This window comes from Labrus bergylta, chromosome 22 (genome assembly GCF_963930695.1).
Source record: "Labrus bergylta chromosome 22, fLabBer1.1, whole genome shotgun sequence".
NCBI classification, from domain to species: Eukaryota; Metazoa; Chordata; class Actinopteri; order Labriformes; family Labridae; genus Labrus; species Labrus bergylta.
The window spans coordinates 5,164,400-5,185,702 of NC_089216.1; the positions used below are offsets into that span (position 1 = coordinate 5,164,400).

At 43.2% G+C, this 21,303-nt stretch overlaps 1 protein-coding gene across 1 annotated transcript in view; it reads right to left on the reverse strand.

The window, feature by feature from the left end:
• Window positions 1-2,771: 2,771 nt before the first annotated feature.
• The window catches only part of arhgef40 (Rho guanine nucleotide exchange factor (GEF) 40), a 40,175-nt gene continuing 21,643 nt past the window's right edge, over window positions 2,772-21,303 (reverse strand). Inside the window, exons 17-27 of the mRNA XM_020648840.3 lie at window positions 20,741-21,256; window positions 19,754-20,127; window positions 19,146-19,395; window positions 17,922-18,011; window positions 15,749-15,955; window positions 11,895-12,074; window positions 11,577-11,757; window positions 9,268-9,378; window positions 6,646-6,755; window positions 4,347-4,390; window positions 2,772-4,194 (exon numbers count right to left, since the gene is read on the reverse strand). Of these exons, the coding sequence (XP_020504496.3) occupies window positions 4,364-4,390; window positions 6,646-6,755; window positions 9,268-9,378; window positions 11,577-11,757; window positions 11,895-12,074; window positions 15,749-15,955; window positions 17,922-18,011; window positions 19,146-19,395; window positions 19,754-20,127; window positions 20,741-21,256 (2,046 nt within the window). The 3' untranslated portion in view covers window positions 2,772-4,194; window positions 4,347-4,363. The remainder of the gene's footprint in view (window positions 4,195-4,346; window positions 4,391-6,645; window positions 6,756-9,267; window positions 9,379-11,576; window positions 11,758-11,894; window positions 12,075-15,748; window positions 15,956-17,921; window positions 18,012-19,145; window positions 19,396-19,753; window positions 20,128-20,740; window positions 21,257-21,303) is intronic.

Sequence of the window (21,303 nt, forward strand, 5' to 3'; positions counted from 1 at the left end):
AAAATGAGTTCAGCTGATTCCATTGGGATAAAACGAACTCAAATAATGTTGTAAATCTTAAATGAGGTTTGTTGAAGAGGTCATCGGAGTGGCAGATTGTTTCCTCAGTGCTCTAAATAAAAGGCGTCAAACTTGTTTTCTAAGCTGTTTAAAAAAAAAAAAAAAAGTGATGTATAAAGAATCACATACACACACACACACACACACACACACACTTCCTGCTTTGACCTCCCTTCACCAAAATGTCTGCGGCGGCATTTTACTGTATCTCCCCCCCAACACGCTCTCTCATTTACAAAAGAAACGCTTGGCTGGCTGCCTATAAGTCAGTTTATCCGCGTGAGATGACCAACGTCCCTCTTTTTTTTCTGTCTTTTTTTTTTTTTCCCCTCCCTTCTCACTATCTCATACAGTGTGTGTGTGTGTATGATCTATAGTTCCCTGCCTCCTCCCTCCCTCCCTCCCTCCCTCCCTCCATCCCTTCTCCCCTCCCTCACCCTAACCCTTCTTAATATGATGTAAAAAGCTAATCGCATGCAAATGTCTGTTGTCCCGGTAACCGGGCCTGAAAAATCCCTTTGATGTTTCCCCCGACTCATTCTCTTCACGTTCTCTTTGTTCGCCACAGTCTCGCTGCTTTGTCAACATCCCCCCTTTTACCCCGCTCGCTCTCTCTCCTTCATCCATTCTGCAGCTCACTCGGCCCTCTCTTAGCTCTCTCCATTATGAAAAAAAAAAAAAAAAAAAAAGTTCTAACTCTACTTTGTGTCTCCCTCTTTCTATAAGCCCCCCTCTCTATTCTTCCTCTCCTTTTTTTTCCGTCTTCTCTCCCCCTCCTGCTCCTGCTCTCCCCCTTGACTGTGCCTCTCTGTCTGTCTGCCCCTTCGCCCTCGCTCATTTCCCATCATTCCCACCTACTGTCTCCTGTCCTTCTCCTCTGTCGCTCCCTTTCTCTCTCTCCCTCAGTTCTGCCCCTTCCTGTCCTCCCCTCCCTCCCCTCCCCTCCCACCTCCTCTTTGCCCGGCCTTTATCTCTCATTCCTCTCTCTCTCTCTCTCTCCATGTCCCTCACATGCACAGATGGACACTCTCTCTCTCTCTCTCTCTCTCAAACTGCCCTCCCCTGCTTTAGAGAATTTGATCCCTGGAACTATTTGATATGGCGCTGCACTGTAGTTATCTAATCGTTCTGCTCTTTGTGAGGCCTGGTGGAAGCAGCAAGCACAGCTGGTCCTCAGATGAGAGAGCCCCCCCCCCCCCCCCCCACTCATTACAGCCCGTTTAAGATCAGGGGGTTAAAGGTCTCATTTTGAGGTTCTGACCTGCTGCAAGGTTCAAACACAACTTTTAACCCGCACACGGAGAGGTCTGCCACTTTGCCATCCAGTTTTAATTCAACACAGAGAATATAAAACAGTAAAAAAAAAAAAAAGAAAGTACAATATCAAGTAAGCTTAACATGCATTTCAAACATTCCTTCAAAATAAAATGTAAACATCAGGCAGATGTGTCTTAGCAAAAAAAAAAAAAGCAAGATAAGTTTCTTTACATAATACTGCCTCGTTGTGGCACACAAAAACCGAGGGATTTCTGCATATGACAATCCATACTGCGGTGCGGATGAAAGATGGCGTTCATTACATTGCTTCCAATATAACCCAATGTACCAGACAGCTAAAGGCTATGAAGTGTGCGAGGCTCCTCCGAAGCCAACAAATTACATATTGATTCAGAGACGGCTCAATAGCCATTTGCAATTTTCTGAATTTGGATGCAGATATGAAACGTGCTAAATCTGATAACGGTCGACAAAAGTGTCGCCACTGCCGTCTGCAGACGGGCTTCACCTCCCGCTGCTGCTGCTGCCCGCCTCTCGCCACCTGATGGTTTCATTTTGTACCTTAAGCGTGATATTGTTTGATAGGTGTACACATGCTACCCAATCAAACGCCTGTGAGGGGATGATTACAGGCTTTACTGACTGTATGTTCGCTGTTATTAACAATGAACTACATCAGTGTATGTAATACTGAAACCTTTCTCTTAACAAGCAGCATACAAGTAGAACATGTGTTTTACATCATGTTGTTCTGTTGTGCAAAAATCAGAATATCCTCATAGAAATTGAAGTTCCAAGAGCTTGAATAAGTGTTGGAGGTGGCAGATATCTGTTATCAAAAGGTAGGCTAATACATTTTCAAAAACTGTCATTCATGTAAATGTTGGTTAAGTTATAATGTCTTGCCAAGCGAGGTACCACAATGGCGACAATCCTTCGGTCCACTGATTAAAGCTCCGGCGTTTAAAGAATTATTTGGTATTACAATGAAGGTATTTGTGGCGACATTCCCGGGAAAGTGGTGAAGAGTGAGAAATTCCTTTTCCATCAACCAGTAGTGTATGGTTAAGAAAAGTGGGTCTGAAGCCCGATATTATTTTTTCAGTCTCTGCTGCCACTGGGAGTCAATTGTTACTCTTAATAAAGAAAAACAAAAAAAAGTTACTACAAATCACCACAGGGGCCGCCAAAGGGACCAAAACAATCACCTTTAAAATGGTGTCTTTCAATTAAAGCTATGCTTATCCAATTTGCTGCCAAAAAGTTGAATAATTAAATTGGCACCACTCTAATGTCAAAGATCTGTTTTGGAACTAGCGCAACCAGTTTGTTAGCCTAGCTTAGCATGAAGCCTGGAGGCAGCGGGAAACAGACTCAGCCTAGCTCTGTGAAGAGGTCAGAATAAAGATATATCGATTAAAAAAAAAAAAAAAAAAAAGTGAGAGTATACTTTTAAATTTCTAATATTTCTGAAACATTTAAGGCAGTAAAAAAATATTGCTAACACTTTTTGAACTGTAGCCGTAGACTCAAGAGTCTGACCTTTGGGGGAAACCTTGTCCTAGAGGTGATTTTGAGGTACGGCTTTCAGAATAGAATCAAAATGGTTCATGACTTGTAGCCGCAAGCACACAAAAAGTTAAAGTGGAATATAGCAGAGAGCCACCTTTCTCCATTTGATGGAGCGAGATTTAGCAACAACAACAACAACAACAACAAGGCTTCTTTGTACGCTCATCAACATTGCACAGACACCCATTGTATACCTTTGGCATATAACGAATGGCACCTTATATTAAAAGATATGAAATGAAATTCATTATGAGTGCCCTTTCAGTACACTTTGAACACTTTAAAGCAGTAAAAAAAAAAAGCTCATATAGCTGACATAAGTTATACTTCAAAGAAGACTTAATACATTTGGCCCTTGAATAGTTACCACTGTTGATACATTTCAGCTTAAACAAACTCTGTAAAATGATATGAAACTGTAAAACCTCCCCCGTTCATCATCAAGGCTTCCAGAACTGTGCGAGTCCAGATGTGGATGCAGTCACTGTACCAGGCTGTAAAAACGGCCTCAGCGATCGTGTGAATAGTGCTCCACTGTCTTATAACAATAAGACGGACTGCATGCGTATAGAGGGACACAATGTGTGCGTCTCATTTACATAGATGCAATCACACCTGACCTATGCCGTGTGTTTTTTTCTGCACACAGAGCACTACAGTACTGCATTCAGCGTTTCAGAAATCACAAAAGTACATAAGACATTCCTAATCTGCCATCCTACGGTGGATTTACGCCCCCCGTTATATGTATCACTTCCTGTCTCATTATCAGATGTTGGAGCATGTGATGTGTACAGTCAGCCAGCCAGCCAGTCAGTGGTTCAGACCGAGTGGTTTTGGCCTAGTGGGGGAGCCGCGGGGCAGACAATGGCCGCACTGTGTGGCTGAAGTGCCTTTGGTGTCAATGACTCTGCCAGCAACTGAGACTGGCAGATCCAAAATGGCGGAAGCGCACAGCAGAGCCCCCGCTGGTGCTTGTCATGGTCTGAACAGGGCAGTTTTGATCCTTTTTTGGAGCCAGCCTTTTCTCTTCGGAACTGGAAGGGGGGATGCAGTGCAGCGCTGCTCCGGCTAATCTGCTGGCATTTTATTTGTTTTAGGGAGGTGAAGGGAGAGCGAGTATGTGGGGGAAGTTCAAACAGAGTCAGAGGGTCTCTCTCTCTCTCTCTCTCTCTCTCTCTTTTTTTTGGGTCTTCTTGCTCCTCCGAAAGTCCAGTTTGGCTCGCCCAGAAGGTGGAATCGAGATGTTTTTTAAAATCTTCAGAATAGTCCAGGATCCAGTTTCTAGTTGTAAAAAAAAAAAAAAGTTAAATGAAAAAGCTTATTTTGAGCAATCTTCAAGTCACAGTTTAATTTTCTCAAGTGGAGAGAGAGAGAGAGAGAGCGATAAAACGAGTGGAAGGTGTAAAAATCACAGCGCTAAAAACAATACTCACTTTTATTGAGATGATAGTTACACAGCCGTAGACGGGGACTGACTCTGATGGAGGAAGGGAAAAAAAAAAGAAACACAAACAAGAAACAGTCATTTTTTTTAAACGTGCCAAAGCGTGCGTGTCCGTGGGCACGAGCGTCAGTCCTCCCTCTGTTGTGGAATATGTGCGTGTCGCTGTCTGTGTGTTTGCCCTATCTGTTTATGCTGCGTGTGTCCGTCTGTCTGTCAATCTGTTCCCAGCACAGTCTGTTTGCCAATCTGTCATATTCTGTTTGCTGGATAAGGAGATTGAGAGAACGTGTGTGTGTGTGTTTACACAGCACATTCATTTAAACCTGAGAGATGGCAGGCAGGTATTCATGTTTCCATACAGCAGAGAAGATGCATTGTCTTCTCCTAACCAACCTTATGCTGTTTGGAGGATCTCAGAAATACAAAGGTTACCTGAATATGGAGACATCAAGGTCATTGCTGTTTAGACAAATCAACGACAAACAGAGCTAACGATGTAAATACTTTCTCTGCAGTTTTGCAGTCATGGTCGATCTATTTGCTACGTTTGCATTTTGATGCCTCCATGAAAGGTTTATTTTTGGGGCTTTTTTTTGTTTTTATTAAAGAGACAGGACAGTGGATAGAGTCAGAAATGTGAGAGAGAGAGTGGGGAATGACATACAGGAAGGGAGCCACAGGTGGGACTTGAAACCCGGGCTGCCCGCTTTTAAAGGACTGTAACCTCCGTACATGGGGCTCAACCTAACCGCTAGGCCATCTGTGCCCCCCATCTTGTTCGTTTTAAGTCTGGTTTCAGAAGTCAGGCGACTCTAGGTTACTTTGTTTAAACATTAAAAACAGAGTTAATGCCCCGAGGATGTATGGAACAGCTTGACTTTAAACGTTAGTTGAAATCCATTTATGTTTTTTTTCCCCGAAACAGAAAGAAATGTTTCAGTTTTTGGGACTGGAAATCTACAACGATGTATTGAAAACATTTAACGGGAATACAAATACCCATAAACCCAAAAAAAGCAGCTTTGATAGGCCTACATTAAACAGGTTTGAATCCTACCAGTTAATACTCAAATTCAAGTGGACATTTCTGCTAAATTTGTACAAACCCCCCCCCCCCCCAGGCGTTACTTAGATATTGTGTGGTCAAGAATGGGAGGAAGATAGCAGCTAGAAAAGTGTTTCTAAGACATGATGTCATCACCTTATCATTTCATAATTTAAGACCTTTAGGAAACTGTGTCATAACTTTTTCCAATAACTTAAACTCTTAAAGGTCACATATTCTCCCCCTCATGAACAAGTTTAAATAAGTCTCAGAGCTCCCTGAAACATCTCTGTGAAGTTTCTTGTTCTAAATCCACTCTGATCCTGTATTTGATCATGCCTATAAACCCCTCTATTTCAGCCCTGCTCAGAACAGGCTGTTTCTGTGTCTGTACCTTTAAATATGTAAATGAGCTGTGTCTGACCACGCCCCTCTCTGGAAGGGGATGTGGCTCGGGCTTTCTTGCACCATGCCCTATTTTTTTACGGTGAGAAGGCAGACTCAGAGGGCAGAACAAACACCTAGCTGTGGGAGTGTCACCCACCTGGGGGAGGGGTTACTGCCTTTTGTGATGTCATAAAGGGAAAATCTCCAAATGGCCTGTTTGAGCACACATTTTCTGAAAAGTGGAGCAGGCAAAAGACGGAGAGGATGGACTTTTCTCATGATTGAAGGTTTGTAGACAGACTAAAGACACATATTAGCGTTAGGAAACTATGGTAGGAACCTTGACCTTTTACCGTTGACCACTGAAATGGAACATATTTTTCCTCGAGTCAGATTGGATGTTTTTGCCAATTTTCAAGGTATTCCTTTAAAGGCTTTTTTTGGCGATATTAAACTGAAAATGTTGACATGAGTGACAACCAGTGCACAGATTGAAAGAATACCCTGCTAATTAACCATGTCAGGGTTTATCTTTCAACATATTTGGCATTGCAAACTCCCCCCCCCCCCCCCCCCCGATAGTTCTTGGACATAAGAAAGTCCAATAACGAGCTTCTTAAGAGTTCCTGAAAAGTATTCCTGAAAAGGCTTCTGCCATTGGAAAAAAAAAACAAAAAAAAACGTCCCAGTGGGAAAGAAAACAAAAAACCCCTGATGTTAATCATCCCTTCACATTCCTCACATTTTCAAAGTCTATATTTAAACATGGTCAAGTTTGGGGGTCAATTCTGCAAAACACAAATGCTTTAGGAGGTCAGAGGGCACTGGATGATGTGTGCTGTTAACCCCCCCCCACCTGTGAGTAACTTGTTGAACCAGAGCTTCTCCGGGGGTCCCTCCCAGACGCCGGGGATCCCCCCTCCTTCTGACTGCCGACGGAGGAGGAGTCTGAGCAGCTACTGTGGACTGAGAGAGAGACAGGGCGAGAGAGAGAGAGAGGGGGGGGGGTTAACAGCTACCATGAAAACACAGTAAATCTAACAGGTTTTATATAAATATTTGGTCTTTCTTTTTGCAGCAGGTAGTGGAGTTAACATAATGAAAACCATCCTGCAACATGCACGGACTGTTGTCCATCTCCATTATCCTCACATGTCTGCACTTTGAGAATGTACAAACCACATTATCATAATATTATCTCCGAGTAGCCAACAGGAGAACTGGGGGGAAAAGGAGAGACAAAGAAAGAGAGAGGAGTCAGAGAGAGAATGCTCTTCTCTCTCTCTCTCTCTCTCTCTCTCTCTCTCATCCTGTTCAATGAATTTCTAACACTGTGCTCTGTCCCGGAGGACAATTCATGCATTGAAATCGAGAGCGGCTGCGCTCAATGAGACACCTGGTGAGCAGTGCGTGCATTACACCCTGCTATGAATGGGAAATGACTTTGGCTGGAGGGCAGCAGCGGCCTTTAGAGACTGGATTGGTGGGTCTGGAATCTGAGGTTTGTATTCACGACTGTGTGTTTTTGATGTGATTTGATTTTTTTTGACGTTTTAACTCCATGGACAGGCCTCGTTTCTTAGAGGGATACACCCCCCTTTACACATTTTTGTACACCACAGATTTTTTTTTTTTTTGTATGAGTAATCTCCGGGTGTTGTTTATGCCTTACACGGTTTCTATCTGAGTTTGTAATTCCCTCGTTTTGTCGTTTAAGTTGTGACTAACACTCAGTGAATTCCGCGGGGAGCTATTGTGAACCTGTTGCTGATTAGAAGAGTAGGAGGAGAGGGCTCTTATGTTGCTGACAGCATTAATAGTAAGAGCAATTATATTCTTTTTTTTTACAAAGACTTGAATGGATTTGGCAAAAAAATTGCAGATTGGATGTCTTAGATATTTCACAAGTATTAGGAATGAATGAGGAATAGAGTGTGGTCACAACTATTAATACAATGTTATCATAGTATGTGTGTAGGTTCTCAGTCAACCAGGTCGTGGTAAATTCAAAGCTTGACCTCAAGGAAACTGGACTGGTTGAAGATCTTGAAGGACGTTTCACGTCTCTGAGAACTGAAGGTCCTTCAACCAGTTTCCAGAATCAGGAAATGATCATACTCTAAATATAACCATCGACTGTTGAGGGAGAAGATGATGATTGGGGACTATCATTTTGAAGCCTCAAATCTGGCATTTTGGACAAAACATCTTGTCAGGCGTGAGCCAGTTGACCCCTGCTGGCCATTTGAAAAAATGTTGGTTAAATTCGCTTCACACCTATTTTTTATTTCAGGACAGTAGACTATGTCCTCTTTTATAAATTCAGTCTATGCACTCCACAGTTTCCCTCAGCTTTGTGGAACATTTTGGCGCCTTTAAGCATGTCGTTTTTTTTGTTTTTACAGCACTTATTGTTTTAGGGCCTCCATTACAGGTCTTGTTAGCTCCATGAATAGTAGCCACTAGGGATGTTTCTGGATGGCTAATTTGCTAGTTGGTCAAACAGAAATTTGAATTCAGACTAACCAGCTGCATAAAGGACAGAAAACAGTCCAAATTGAACACTATTGGGGTGATAACACTAAAACTGTAAAGACATAATATGGTAGTATTATTATTAACAATGAGTAAGGTCTTTTTACCTGCTCTTTTGTAATGTTAAAAGACAGAGTAAGGTATTTTACCTGCTTTTTGTAAAGTGTCTCGAGATAACACTTATGAGTTGATGCTATACAAATAAAAATTGATTGATTGATTGATCGATAGTAATTATGAGTCAATGTTAAATCCTTGAATCACAGAAAGCTGCAGATGTTCTCTTTAAAAAGTCCACCAGCATTTCAGGGCTGAATATTTCCTTTCATATCCTCCGTGTGTGGTTACAGTACAGGATGACAAAGCTCCGGTTTAACAGAGACTGAAGCCTGTCATGGGATTTGATCATAGCGGCGCTGAAAACGTGTTTCCATAATGGAGCTTACATATTCTCTGCAAATTTCTCAGTGTGAGACAAATATCAAAAATTCATAGAGTAACCCGGGGGCATAAGATTGAAAAAAAAAAGAAAAAAACACACACAAAAAAAAAGAACATGTAGTGTGTTATTGCCTTGTCACATGGGGAGATTCACATAGGACCCATTTTTGTTTCCTGTCTGTAATCTCAGGAACACATCGCTTCAGCTCAGGAAACCAAAAAGTGAACAATCCAGTAATCTAATCAGGTAAATTTGAACCTCGTGATTTCCTGGAGCTGCTTTTTTTTCTTTTTTTTTTTAACTGATGACAGTTTGGACTTCCTGTGTTTGTAAGGTGAGATAAGGAAGCGAAAACAAGATCTGTGCCAAAGTCTCATCTTATGTCAGTTTTTTTTTTACCTTTTCTCATTGAAACACATTAATAATTCAAAGCTTTTACACAAGTGCTCGTGTGCCTGTTCCATTTCCAGAGAGCACAGTGGTTTGTCCCTCTGAGCTCACCTCTGTCATTCAGGCTGTAGATGGAGTCCAGCTCTGAGCCTGGACTTCCTGTCGCGTCCAGCAGCAGCTTACTGGAAACAGCCATGCACAGCGACTCCTTCAGGCACAACTCTGGAAGAAGAAATCACATCATTTTTATACGGCTGCTTTCGCTAGGCATGTTGTAGCTCTGTTACCTGGATGTAAACCAGCACAGTCGACAGATAGCCTGAAGCGGTTTTGCAGTATTTTGATCCAGGAAATTAAGCTAAAATTGTATGCAGGCTGTGTTAGGGTAAACTGGCATTCAGGCGTTAACCTGCGAGGAGGATCGAAGGCTGGTGATGCTAACATTGCTAACTTTAGCCACTCTGCAAAAGCTATTTGATGGGATCACATACAACTATTTTATTTCTCAGCAGGACACTAGAAAACAAAACAGGCGGCTGTGGCTCAGTTGGTAGAGTTTGGTCGTCTTCTGACCGGAAGGTTTGGGGGTTCGATCCCCGACTCCTGCAGCTACATGTCCGATGTGTCCTTGGGCAAGACACTATTTGCTTCGTTGGCGGCGCATTATATTTTTGGGAAAATCTTTATCGTTCCCGAGGGGCAATTTGGTTTGCAACCGAGGTCCATACAGTCAATACAGCCATAAAAAACAGCACAATGACATAAATACATATAAAACATAACTACCATGGATATCACCATGATGGACGTGAGTGAGTTAAGAGACAAAGGACCAACAGTCCATCGTAAAAGTGTAAAGACAACAATGCCTACAGCTTATTTAAAAACCCAACAGCTGATGGAACAAACGACCTCAGGTATCTATTTGATTTCAACCTCCTTACATAAGTGAACCTCCGCCCTGTCGGCAGAAGTCTTCCAAGATGGCCTTTGCCTTTCGAGTGGCTCTAACATGAAAAAAAACATGGCCGAGAGCATTGAAGTCAACTCCAACTATCTTTCTGCAAAGTTTAACAATATTTCCGAGCCTGTTTTTGTTAACGATGCTGAGGTTACCAAACCAGCAGATCATCACAAAAGTCAAAATGGACTCAATAAAGTAACCGCATTAATGTGGTTAGGTAAAAGTAAAAGCGATTTAAGTAGTCAGAAGCTCAAGTCCATTTACTGAAACAGCACCTCCCTCCCTACAGCACCCCCTACAGGCTTGCAATAAAACGCTCTGGCTGTTAATACATCTGAAGAAGCTACCTCACATATCAGTTTACTCTGACTTGACCCTTATAATTCAGCTAACATCAGCTCACCTGAAGCTGGTGGTAAGAGAAGAGCTTCCAGTCTATATCAGAGAAGTGGAGTTTGTTTTACTGTTTGGGTGCACTGAACAAAAACATTTGAACACAAAGTGATCACTGTCGAAAAAAATGTGTCGGCTCTTTACTCGATGCCAGCTGCTGTGTGCATTTGATCCAGTGTGATACTGAAACCTGAGCCGGCAGCAGGAAGAGATCCAGAGATGAGAGGCTTTCATAGATACCAGGAGGTGGATATGAAACGTGATCGCCGCAGCGGCTGTGCTTGGAAAGCAGACGAGACTGCTGCTGATGTTTTTAATGCGTTCCGTATTAATAGACCACAAAAGGTAATAATATATCCTGGATAGAGTTACAGGGAGAGAAATCTGATTTTCTTTAACCTATAGCTGTGCGGCCCGCCTTCAAAATAAAAGCTTTAACCACTAAACCACTGACTAAGATTCAATAGACTTAGCATGGCACTCAAAACATCGTCAGAGGAACAGTTTGAAATAAGATTTAAAAAAACAATCAGCAGGGGGCGCTTGTGGTGCAGTGGTTACTGCATGGAGGCTGTAGTCCTTCAAGCGGGCGGCCCGGGTTCGAATCCGGCCTCCTTTCCCACATGTCATTCCCAACTCTCTCTCTCCCTGCTCTATCCACTGTCCTATCTCTCCAATAAAAGCCCAAAAATAAATCTTAAAATCACAAACAGCAGAGCGGGAGTTATCTTCTTAAATTCAATGTCACTGCAAAAACTCAAATCTTAAAGATGTGTAATATTAGTTAAAAATATCTCTCGATTACTTACTTTCTAAAATAATAAGTTAATGTAGTTTCAAGACGTTTAAAAAAGGAACATTTGCTCACCCAATCAGCAGATATTTTAACTTATTTTAAACTTTTTCTTGGCTTATCATATGTTGAAATTAGATTTTTATCTGGTGAATATGGACTCTAATAAGTGCAGTTAATTTCCCAAACACTCATAAAACGGTTAAATGTCTTTAACCGTTTTGTTCATGTGTTGAAGTTGAAGCTCGGGTGTGTGAGGTCAGACTGTACCCGTGTTGTTGATGGCGTGCGTCCACAGCAGTTGGGCGATGTCGTGAGTCCAGGCCACCCTGTGGTCCCGGTCCTTGGCCTGCAGCGTGATGAAGTCTTTGGTTCGAGGAGCCTGTCGGACCCAAACCTCGAACTTCAGCCCGTCCTCCCCCACGCTCTGAGTCAGACCCATCTCACCCGTCTGTGAGGGAGGGGGGAGAGATGAAAACATTAAATAAGACTAAAACTTTACATTTCACATGACAGAAACAAGAGAGTGTGTGTGTGTGTGTGTGTGTGTGTGTGTGTGTGTGTGTGTGTGTGTGTGTGTGTGTGTACCTTGATGCTGTGTTTGTAGCTGTAGGCGGTGCGTCCCGGGCTCGGGCTCTTCTGTTTGGTGAAGATGACGACGTGCTGGTAGAGGAAAATGTTCCTGACGCCAGCTCGCTTCCTCCGAGCTCCCCCGCACACCGTCAGCTCGCCCTGACGCACCAGTTCGCCGCGCTCCGCAGCGGGGATCTGAAACACACATCAAACACACACATTATATACACACACACACACACACACAAATAATAGTTAGGGTTCACTTAAGGTGGCCTGAGGCTGGAACCCGGGCCCTTGTTTTCTATCTGACGTCTTTGTTTAGCCTTTGTTTGATTTTTAAAATAATGTGTTTTCTTTTCTATCTCACCTCCTTCTGAATGAGTTTGGTCTAATTGTTTTGAAATATAAATAATATAATAAATAATATAATAATAATAATATATAATAAATAATATAATATATATTATAAACTGGGTTAACAAAATCAATAGCTCTAGAAATGTGTAATAATCTCAGCTCTTTTGGAGCAATTTAAAGGGCCAGTCACACAAACCAAAACATTTTAAGATTATTAGAGAGATGGGCACAAGTCTTTGAGGGCAAGTCCAAGTATAGTCCCAAGTCTTTGAGGGCAAGTCAAGTCTCAAGTCTCTGAGGGCAAGTCCAAGTCAAGTCTCAAGTCTTTGGGGGCAAGTCAATTCTCAAGTCTCTGAGGGCAAGTCCAAGTCAAGTCTCAAGTCTTTGGGGGCAAGTCAATTCTCAAGTCTCTGAGGGCAAGTCCAAGTCAAGTCTCAAGTCTTTGGGGGCAAGTCCAGTCTCAAGTCTTTGAGGGCAAGTCAAGTCTCAAGTCTTTGAGGGCAAGTCAAGTCTCAAGTCTTTAAGGGCAAGTCCAGTCTCAAGTCTTTGAGGGCAAGTCAAGTCTCAAGTCTTTGAGGGCAAGTCCAAGTCAAGTCTCAAGTCTCTGAGGGCAAGTCAAGTCTCAAGTCTCTGAGGGCAAGTCAAGTCTCAAGTCTTTGAGGGCAAGTCAAGTCTCAAGTCAAGTCTCAAGTCTTTGAGGGCATGTCAAGTCTCAAGTCTTTGAGGGCAAGTCAAGTCTCAAGTCTTTGAGGGCAAGTCCAAGTCAAGTCTCAAGTCTCTGAGGGCAAGTCAAGTCTCAAGTCTTTGAGGGCAAGTCAAGTCTCAAGTCTTTGAGGGCATGTCAAGTCTCAAGTCTCTGAGGGCAAGTCAAGTCTCAAGTCTCTGAGGGCAAGTCCAAGTCAAGTCTCAAGTCTTTGAGGGCAAGTCCAAGTCAAGTCTCAAGTCTTTGGGGGGAAGTCAAGTCTCAAGTCTTTGAGGGCAAGTCAAGTCTCAAGTCTCTGAGGGCAAGTCAAGTCTTTAAGGGCAAGTCCAGTCTCAAGTCTTTGAGGGCAAGTCCAGTCTCAAGTCTTTGAGGGCAAGTCAAGTCTCAAGTTTTTGAGGGCAAGTCCAGTCTCAAGTCTCTGAGGGCAAGTCAAGTCTCAAGTCTTTGAGGGCAAGTCCAGTCTCAAGTCTTTAAGGGAAAGTCCAAGTCAAGTCTCAAGTCTCTGAGGGCAAGTCAAGTCTCAAGTCTTTGAGGGCAAGTCTCAAGTCTTTGAGGGCAAGTCCAAGTAAATCTCAAGCCTCTGAGGGCAAGTCTAAGTCAAGTTCCAAGTCTTCGAGGGCAAGTCCAAGTAAATCTCAAGCCTCTGAGGGCAAGTCTAAGTCAAGTTCCAAGTCTGTGAGGGCAAGTCCAAGTAAATCTCAAGCCTGAGGGCAAGTCCAAGTCAAGTTCCAAGTCTTCGAGGGCAAGTCCAAGTCAAGTCTCAAGTCTTTATAGGGCAAGTCTCAAGTACTTGAGGGCAAGTCAAGTCTCAAGTCCTTGAGGGCAAGTCTCAAGTCTCTGAAGTCCAATTCAAGTCTCAAGTCACATCTATACGGACTCAAGTGCGCTTTGAGTCCCCATCTCTGGATTATCAAAACTTTCATTATTTTAGAGAAGCAAATTTCAAACTTTAAGGAAGCGGCCTCCTTTCAGACTTTGAATACATGTGAGCCACAAAGACGGAGTGGAGTGATTGTCAAGTCAATAGAAAAGGACAAAGCATTGTTATTATTATTTCAGAGCCTTGCATGGTGACATTCTGACTTAACAAGGAGACTTTCTTTGTGTCAGATCTTTGCTGTAATTGGCGAGCTGACTCACTCCTTTTGTGAAAATGTGACTTCTATCTTCACGTCAATTACAGAGTGAAGAGACGTGTCACAACTCGAGCCAGACGCACATCGAGGTCATCAAAAGTCACGTTTGATGTCAAACTCTTAAACAAGACCTCACGAGCAGCTCAACATAAACCAGACAAGGTAAATGACTTTGTTATTTTCTATCGCAATCAGCTTGTACAGGAATTTTATTTTTACACCTCGAGAGATGTGTGGGCCATGATGTAAGTGATACTTCACACTAATAATGAACACACACACACACACACACCTGCACAAACTTTTTTTTTTCGACTTGAAGAGCTTTTTCGGCGCAATTTGGAGGAGTTTGATGGGAGTGTTTGTGCTGCAGTAGTGTGTGTCAGTGTGTGTATGTCTGTGTGTGTGTGTGTGTGTGTGGGAGTCAAACATGCATCACGACTAGATTTAGACGATCCCGCTGTGTCAGAGAAGCACAATATGGGGCAAGTGGATGATGTGTTATCTGATGTTTTTAACAGCAACACAAAAGAGAAGAAGAAGAGAGTTAACAGAGGAGTCTGAGGAAAACCAAACATCTTCTCTCCCTTAGTTATTTTATTTTATTTCCTCTTTTTGGTTTCTTTGCACTCAGGGAAGGTTTAAAGAAACTGTCATGTTCCTTATTCGGGATTCTTGAAATGTAAAAGATTACAACTTAAGTGTTTTCACCTTCAAACTAAAGCAGTCAAAATTTTAAATACCATGTTTTAATCTGTTTACTTAAAAGGTCCATCATGTAAGATATTTACTGAACTAACTGGTGACCTTTGATTGGCAAACTTTGATTTTCACAGCAAAAATCGCTTTGCAAGGCAACAAGAGTGAGTGCTGTCAGGCGGGGCCCCCTTAGAGAGGTCTCCTACTGTCGTTGCAAAAATGTGCACATATAGGGCCTGCTGCTTTGGTTTTAAGTTTGTGAGCCCTCAAGGGGCCCCCTACTGGTCTGGCAGTTCTTGAGAGCTCTAATCAGTATAGAAACCATCTTATAAGTCGTCGTTATCAAACAAAAACAATCGTCACAACCATCATCATCAATAATATGGAGACCATCATCATTAAGTTAGTAGGTATTCATGAAAGAGCTGGGTCTTCAGCTTTTTCTTAAAGATGCAGATCGACTCTGGCTGTTGACGAGCAGCGCCTCTGGGTTTGTTGCTATGGTAACTGAACAGGGGATCGATATCATTCGAGTTAAACGAGCATCGCATTGAAGTTTAAAAAAATCTCCACAATCCTGCTGCACACACTCTATGACCAAAGTTACTGTTGTTTCATTGCGCACGAGGAAGTAAATCTGCCTGCAACTTTTTCCAGTGGTTGATGAAAAAAAAAGATTAAATTCAAATGAGGTTTGGTTGATGCACTCCAAATAATTCCTTTGAAGGTTTGTTTCAACAGAGAGAAAAAAAAGTGTTTGTGCATTTGTTTTTCAAAATAAATATTATTCGATTCCCCATTTGAATAAAAACACAAACTGTAAATAATGAAGTGTGGCTGAAAGTGATAAAACGGTTCTTCCTCACTCTCGGCTGCCTGACCTCGTCAAACACGACTTTGATTCCTCTAAGAAAAGAATCTGGGACTTGATTCACACTCGCAGAGTCATAAACTGGGACAGGCGTTCTCACCGGACACCCCGCGATGAGGTCACTGGCCCGGAGGTCCTCGCCGTGCCGCTGGGCGTGTCTCAGGATGGAGAGGGCGGAGTCGGAGGCGGGGTTTATCCCTCCCAGCTCCTCCAGGGCCTCGCAGTACTGCTCCAGTCTCTGAGTGGGAGCCTGCAGACAGTGAGGGAAGGAGAGCGGGGAGAGCGGGGAGGCCGGGGGGAGTTTGGACTGAGAGAGGAGAGAGAGAGAGAGAGGGGAGACGTGTTAGAAAAGGACGTTTCTTTAAGAGTGTCACAACAGACTTCACTTCCCATGATGCATTGCACAGACAGAGAAATGGAGGTGCATTAAGATGTACGCAGGTCCATCTGACACGACATTAAGAACTCTACACAATGACAAGTGAATGAAGGGATTACTACAAAATAAAAGCCTCTTTGCCTGTCAAAGAAAGTTTCCTAAATCAAAACATATTCTTTCTTTACATTTAATTATTTTTTGTAAAGGAACCACGTATAATAATGATCCTACATGTTGTCTTTTGGTGCATTAGTTAGCTTAAAATCTTTGTACATCTGCAGCCACATATTCAAATATCACAAAGTAAAAAAAAAAAATCACTGAAAACAATATTAACAATAAGAGAGCAACACAGAGCACGAGAACAGTACATCAACATCACAAAACACACTTTTTTTTTAACACTATTTGTATCATTGACTCAATTTCAGACAGGCAGACATTTTGTGCTACTGTCCCTTTAAGAGTGACGAGACTCTGTTAAAATGCATGTTCACTTTTTCTCTAAACTCTTTGATGTAAAGTCAAGATTTTTATTGAGTCAGAGGCCGTGCAAAGACACAACATCTGGCCCAGAGAAGCTAAAAGCACGTACTTGTGACACCACAAACTGTGATTCCACATGCTCTCGTTTCTGTATCGTTAAAACCATCATCTCCTCCATCCCTCAAATGTTCCCCATCATCGTTCATCCTGAGCAACCGGCTTCACGTCCATCACCATCACCGTTCACCATAAACCCTCGTGTAGCTGTAATCCACAGAGTGCTCATCTGTTTTTCAAAGCTGCTGCAGGATGTGAGATTGTCTCACACCGCCCCCTGGTGGCCGTTTCTTTCTTCTTTTTTTTTACCATCCTTCTTAATGAATCCCTGGGATGCAGCCTCAGAGATCTTCAGCTCTGTGATCAGTGCTCGTAAAGTCCTCTCGGCGATGCTGTCGATGTATCGGTTTCGAGTTAATTGTAGCCTGCGAGCTCAAATTACTTTCTCCATAATCCGCCTTTAATTGGCTTTTTTCTAGTGTACATTAAACACGTAATTAGCTTTACTGTACACAGCTCATTTTTTAATTGCAGCCACAGCTGAATAAAGCGACTTTAATTGGTTTGTGCTTGTGATGCACTCCAGAAATACTCAATGTTTTTACAGTTTTTTTTGATTTAAGAGATTTCTAAAGAGAGAATAACCAAAGAAAAACTCTGCGAGCCTGACACCCTCATAGTTTGAGTTTATATATTCAAGAATGTGGTGATAAGTGAGAAACTGAGAGCTTGTCATTTCATTAAAAGTGTGTTTACTGACACGACAAATGAGAGAGGCAAAACAGGGGAAAATTACGGTTGCTGGGAAGTGCAAAAACAAACGTACAAAGTGTGAGACAAGTTTTACAAAATCTTGGAAAACAAATTTACAAGATGCAGAACACATTAACAAGTGTGGGGAAAACTTTTACAGAATCTTGTCGGAAAGGGAATGTACCAAATGTCTGAAGTGACCAGGAAGTGATTGAGCGAGCGGCCAATTAATAATAATAAAAATAATAATATATTGGTTTTATATAGCGCTTTTCTGAAATCTCAAAGACGCTTTGTCAAAAACATAAAACAATAAAACAAAACAAAAAACGACGAGGACAGTACAACGAAGAAGTAATGTAGGGGGGGTTTGAGGGATTTCTTGAAGGAGGTGAGTGTGGGGGATGTTTTTGTTTTGTGGTAAAAAACAAACAAAACACTTGATATTTATCAATCTCTACAGATTGAACATTGATCTAAGCTTAGAAAGAAATCAGCCTATCAAAAATAAAATTCTCTCCCCAATATCAATATCCGTTATCGGCCCCAAAACTCCGACATCGGTCGAGCCCTAGTAGAGACAAACTTGAATTTTTACCTTGAAGAAGTCTGCAGCCTGAGTGACCAGCGGAGAGTCCAGGTCTGGTTTGGCCCTGATGTAGTGTGAATACTGCAGAAACTGCTCCCGCTGTGTGAGAGAAAAGTATAAAGTGATGTATAAACAGGAGGACAAAGTGAAAGTTCATGTTGTGTAGAGATAAACGTCTTCTTCTCTCGTATTGCTTTGAGTTTGCTGAATCACACAACACATCAGTGGAAAGCAGGGGGTCGTACACAAGCAGCGACCTCTGGATATTAAAAAATAAAGTGAAAAATAACTGCAGTTCCTCTAGTGTCCACTCGAGGCTGGCATCTCCTGCTTTGATGAAGTATGACTTATACTTGTTTTAAAATGTCTGAAAGAGAGATTTCTACATCAAAGATAACTAATAAGGGACAATGAGGCCTCATCAAAGTTATAACAGCGTGATTTACACCGTCAGAAGATCTGTCCTTTAAAGGGAAAACTACAATTTTGAACATTCTGTGATGCTCAGTTTCATGCACGTACATCCAAGCTGGACGTCAACAAACCCCCAGGGTGAAACGACTCCTTGATGAAACTGCTCACACCTCATTGACTCATATATAGCCAAAATAACATCTTTAAATAAACATTAGTAAGTTATATTGTCTTTTAAGGCTTTATATGCGATTTTTAGATCCAGCAGATGTCGCCCTTGAGCACCAGCATGAAACCAAAACAACTCGCGCTGCATTGTTGTGTTAGCATGCTAATGCTAGTGATCTTTATTTATTATCTTCACACTGCATGTAAATTTACCTGAAATGAGCGTGATCTAGAAACACAGTTAAGCAGTGAGTACAGTATGTTATTCTTCTTTTCTCTAGTCCCTCAATTAAACAACTTTTATACACGAGGGGAGGAGTCAGCCGGCCGTCCTGGCGATGTAAACAAAGTGAAGATAGGACTCTGAAAACTCTGAAAACATCACAGACAGTGGGACTCGGGTGTTACACCCATTGTAGACAGTCATGACTCACAGAGTTATTTTCAGAGGATATACTTGATTTCTATTATATTTAAGTGTGAAAAACCGCATGTAAAGACTTTAAATAAACATCAGTAAGTTATATTGTCTTTAAAATCAGAGTATTTTCACTTTTCTGTAGTCTGTAGGGACTTGGGTTGGGAACTGGAGGGGTAGTTTTATAGTTTTTATAGTTTCATAGTTTTTACCCTCCACCTCACAGTACTTACATATTTGCTGAAGCAGTCCTGTTGCAACAAGCTCTGCACGAGAGCGCCCTCCATGGCCGGCAGCAGGTTCTGCGAGTGGAAGGAGCTCAGGCCGGCCCAGTTGGGGAACAGTGCGTCGGCCTTCCCCCTGACGGAGGCCGGGGCGTCCGAGAGCTCCAGCAGCGGGAGGTACGTCTCCTCCACGCCCCTCAGGACGGTCACATACTGTCTCTCTGAGCTCAACATCCGGCACCAGAGCAGGTAGAGCTTACTGCGGGACGGACAGGTGGGGGAGGGGGGGGGGAAGACAGGAAGAGGAAGTGGGAGTGAAGATATCAAGCAGAGATCAAACAGTTAGTAATGATACAATTATCTCCGACTGCACGCTAACTGATTCTCAAAGAGACTTCTGTCGTGTAGAAATTATATCAAAACAGACGGGGTGACTTCTCCCTTTCATCTCAGCCCGGCTCTCTTCTTAATCTAATTTAACATGTTGGTTTTTGGACAACTTCAGACGCTTCACTTCCCCCCCAAACGGAAAAAAAAAACAGAAGCGACTTTTTTTTACGGAAATGGGAAACGACTGAAAAAAAAAAAAGAAGAAGTAAAAAAAAAAAAAAACTCACCTCTGAGCGGTCGAACCGGCTCTATCCGTCCCAGTCTCTCTCTCAGTCCTCCCGAGCAGAACATGTTGCCGTGGCGACCCCGTGTGGTCCACCACCTCCTTACTGCTAACCTCCACCCCTCGGATTAACACCCCTCCCCCTCCTCCTCCCCCCGTGCCCCATCCGGGTATAGCGGCGGCCATGCTTGTGGCGATAACCGGGTCGGCCACCGCTCGTCTCCCCAGCCAGGACATCGGGGAGCTGCGGCTGACCCCGCCCACCGGGGACTCGGGTTTCGGGGTGGCCGCGCCTCTGCGGGGAGCGAGGAGAGCCTGGAGGTCGAAGCTCGGGTGGCGTCTCCTCGGAGGCTTGGGAGGAAGCGGTGTGTCGGTCGGCTGTGGGAGAAAAGGGAGACGGATTTAAAGACGACTTCAGAAATACACAGAAACCAATAATATAGAATATAGAATATAGAATATAGAATAGAATATAGACTAGAATACAGAATGTAGAATAGAATAGAATAGAATAGAATAGAGAATAGCATATAGAATATAGAATAGAATAGAATAGAATGACTTTATTGATCCCAAACTGGGAAACTGTGGTGTTACAGCAGCAGGTTATCAAAGCAAATAAAACAATATAAGAATAGATACATAAATAAGCACTTCAAATATAAAAAATAAGAATATGAAGAGTTAACTTAACATTCCTACTGGTTTAAAAATTATGAAAAAAAAGAAATATATCTAAAGGTGTGTTCAGGATGAGCTTCAGTGTCTTTGGAGCAGTATTTGGGTTCCCACTTTAACTGATGCACCAACCTATGAAGGCAATGCAGAACTGTGAAAAACTGCAGTTCTTCAAATTTGCATAATTGTGGGCGTGGCCGGGCTGACTGACCTGCAGGTGCCTTGTATCTGTTTACAATGAGGCTAAAGACCCCCCCCCCCCCCCCCGAGCTCCACGTCTTTATCTGTATTGGATAATCATTTTCAAACTCACACTTTTCTTCGCGGGATTTAGAAGATTCTGCAGAAACTTCCCTCCTCCCGCTCCTCCTCCTGCCCCGTCCTTCTTATTCCCCTTCTCCTCTCCTATCTTCAGAGTCGAGCAGGTCTGCGGCCTGAACAGCGACGCCAGCGACCCCCAGGACTGAAGCCCGCCTCCTTCCCCTCCTCCTCCTCCTCCTCCTCCTGCTCCGAGCCCCCAGTCGCCTTCCCCCTCCGGACCCATCAGGTCCCACAGGGAGCTGGCAGAGGGCGTTTTTGCTTTCCCCTGAGGGCCCTGATTCTGGTTCCTGTCGGACTGGAGGAACCGGGGTTTGACCTGGGCGACGGTCCGCTGGTAGCGCTCTACGGTCTGCGTCCAGAGATCCAGCAGCTGCCCGCCACCGAGCTCTATGGCCAAGGAGCGGGCGTCCTGGAAACGGGACGGAGGGATGGGAGGGAGCGAGGCGAGGGGGCAGGTCGAAGGAGAGGAGAGGGGGGAGGAGGAGACGGCGTCGCACCACTGGGTGGCCTGTGCAAGAGAGATGGGGGAAAAGAGATGACTCCTTTTTGCCCTTA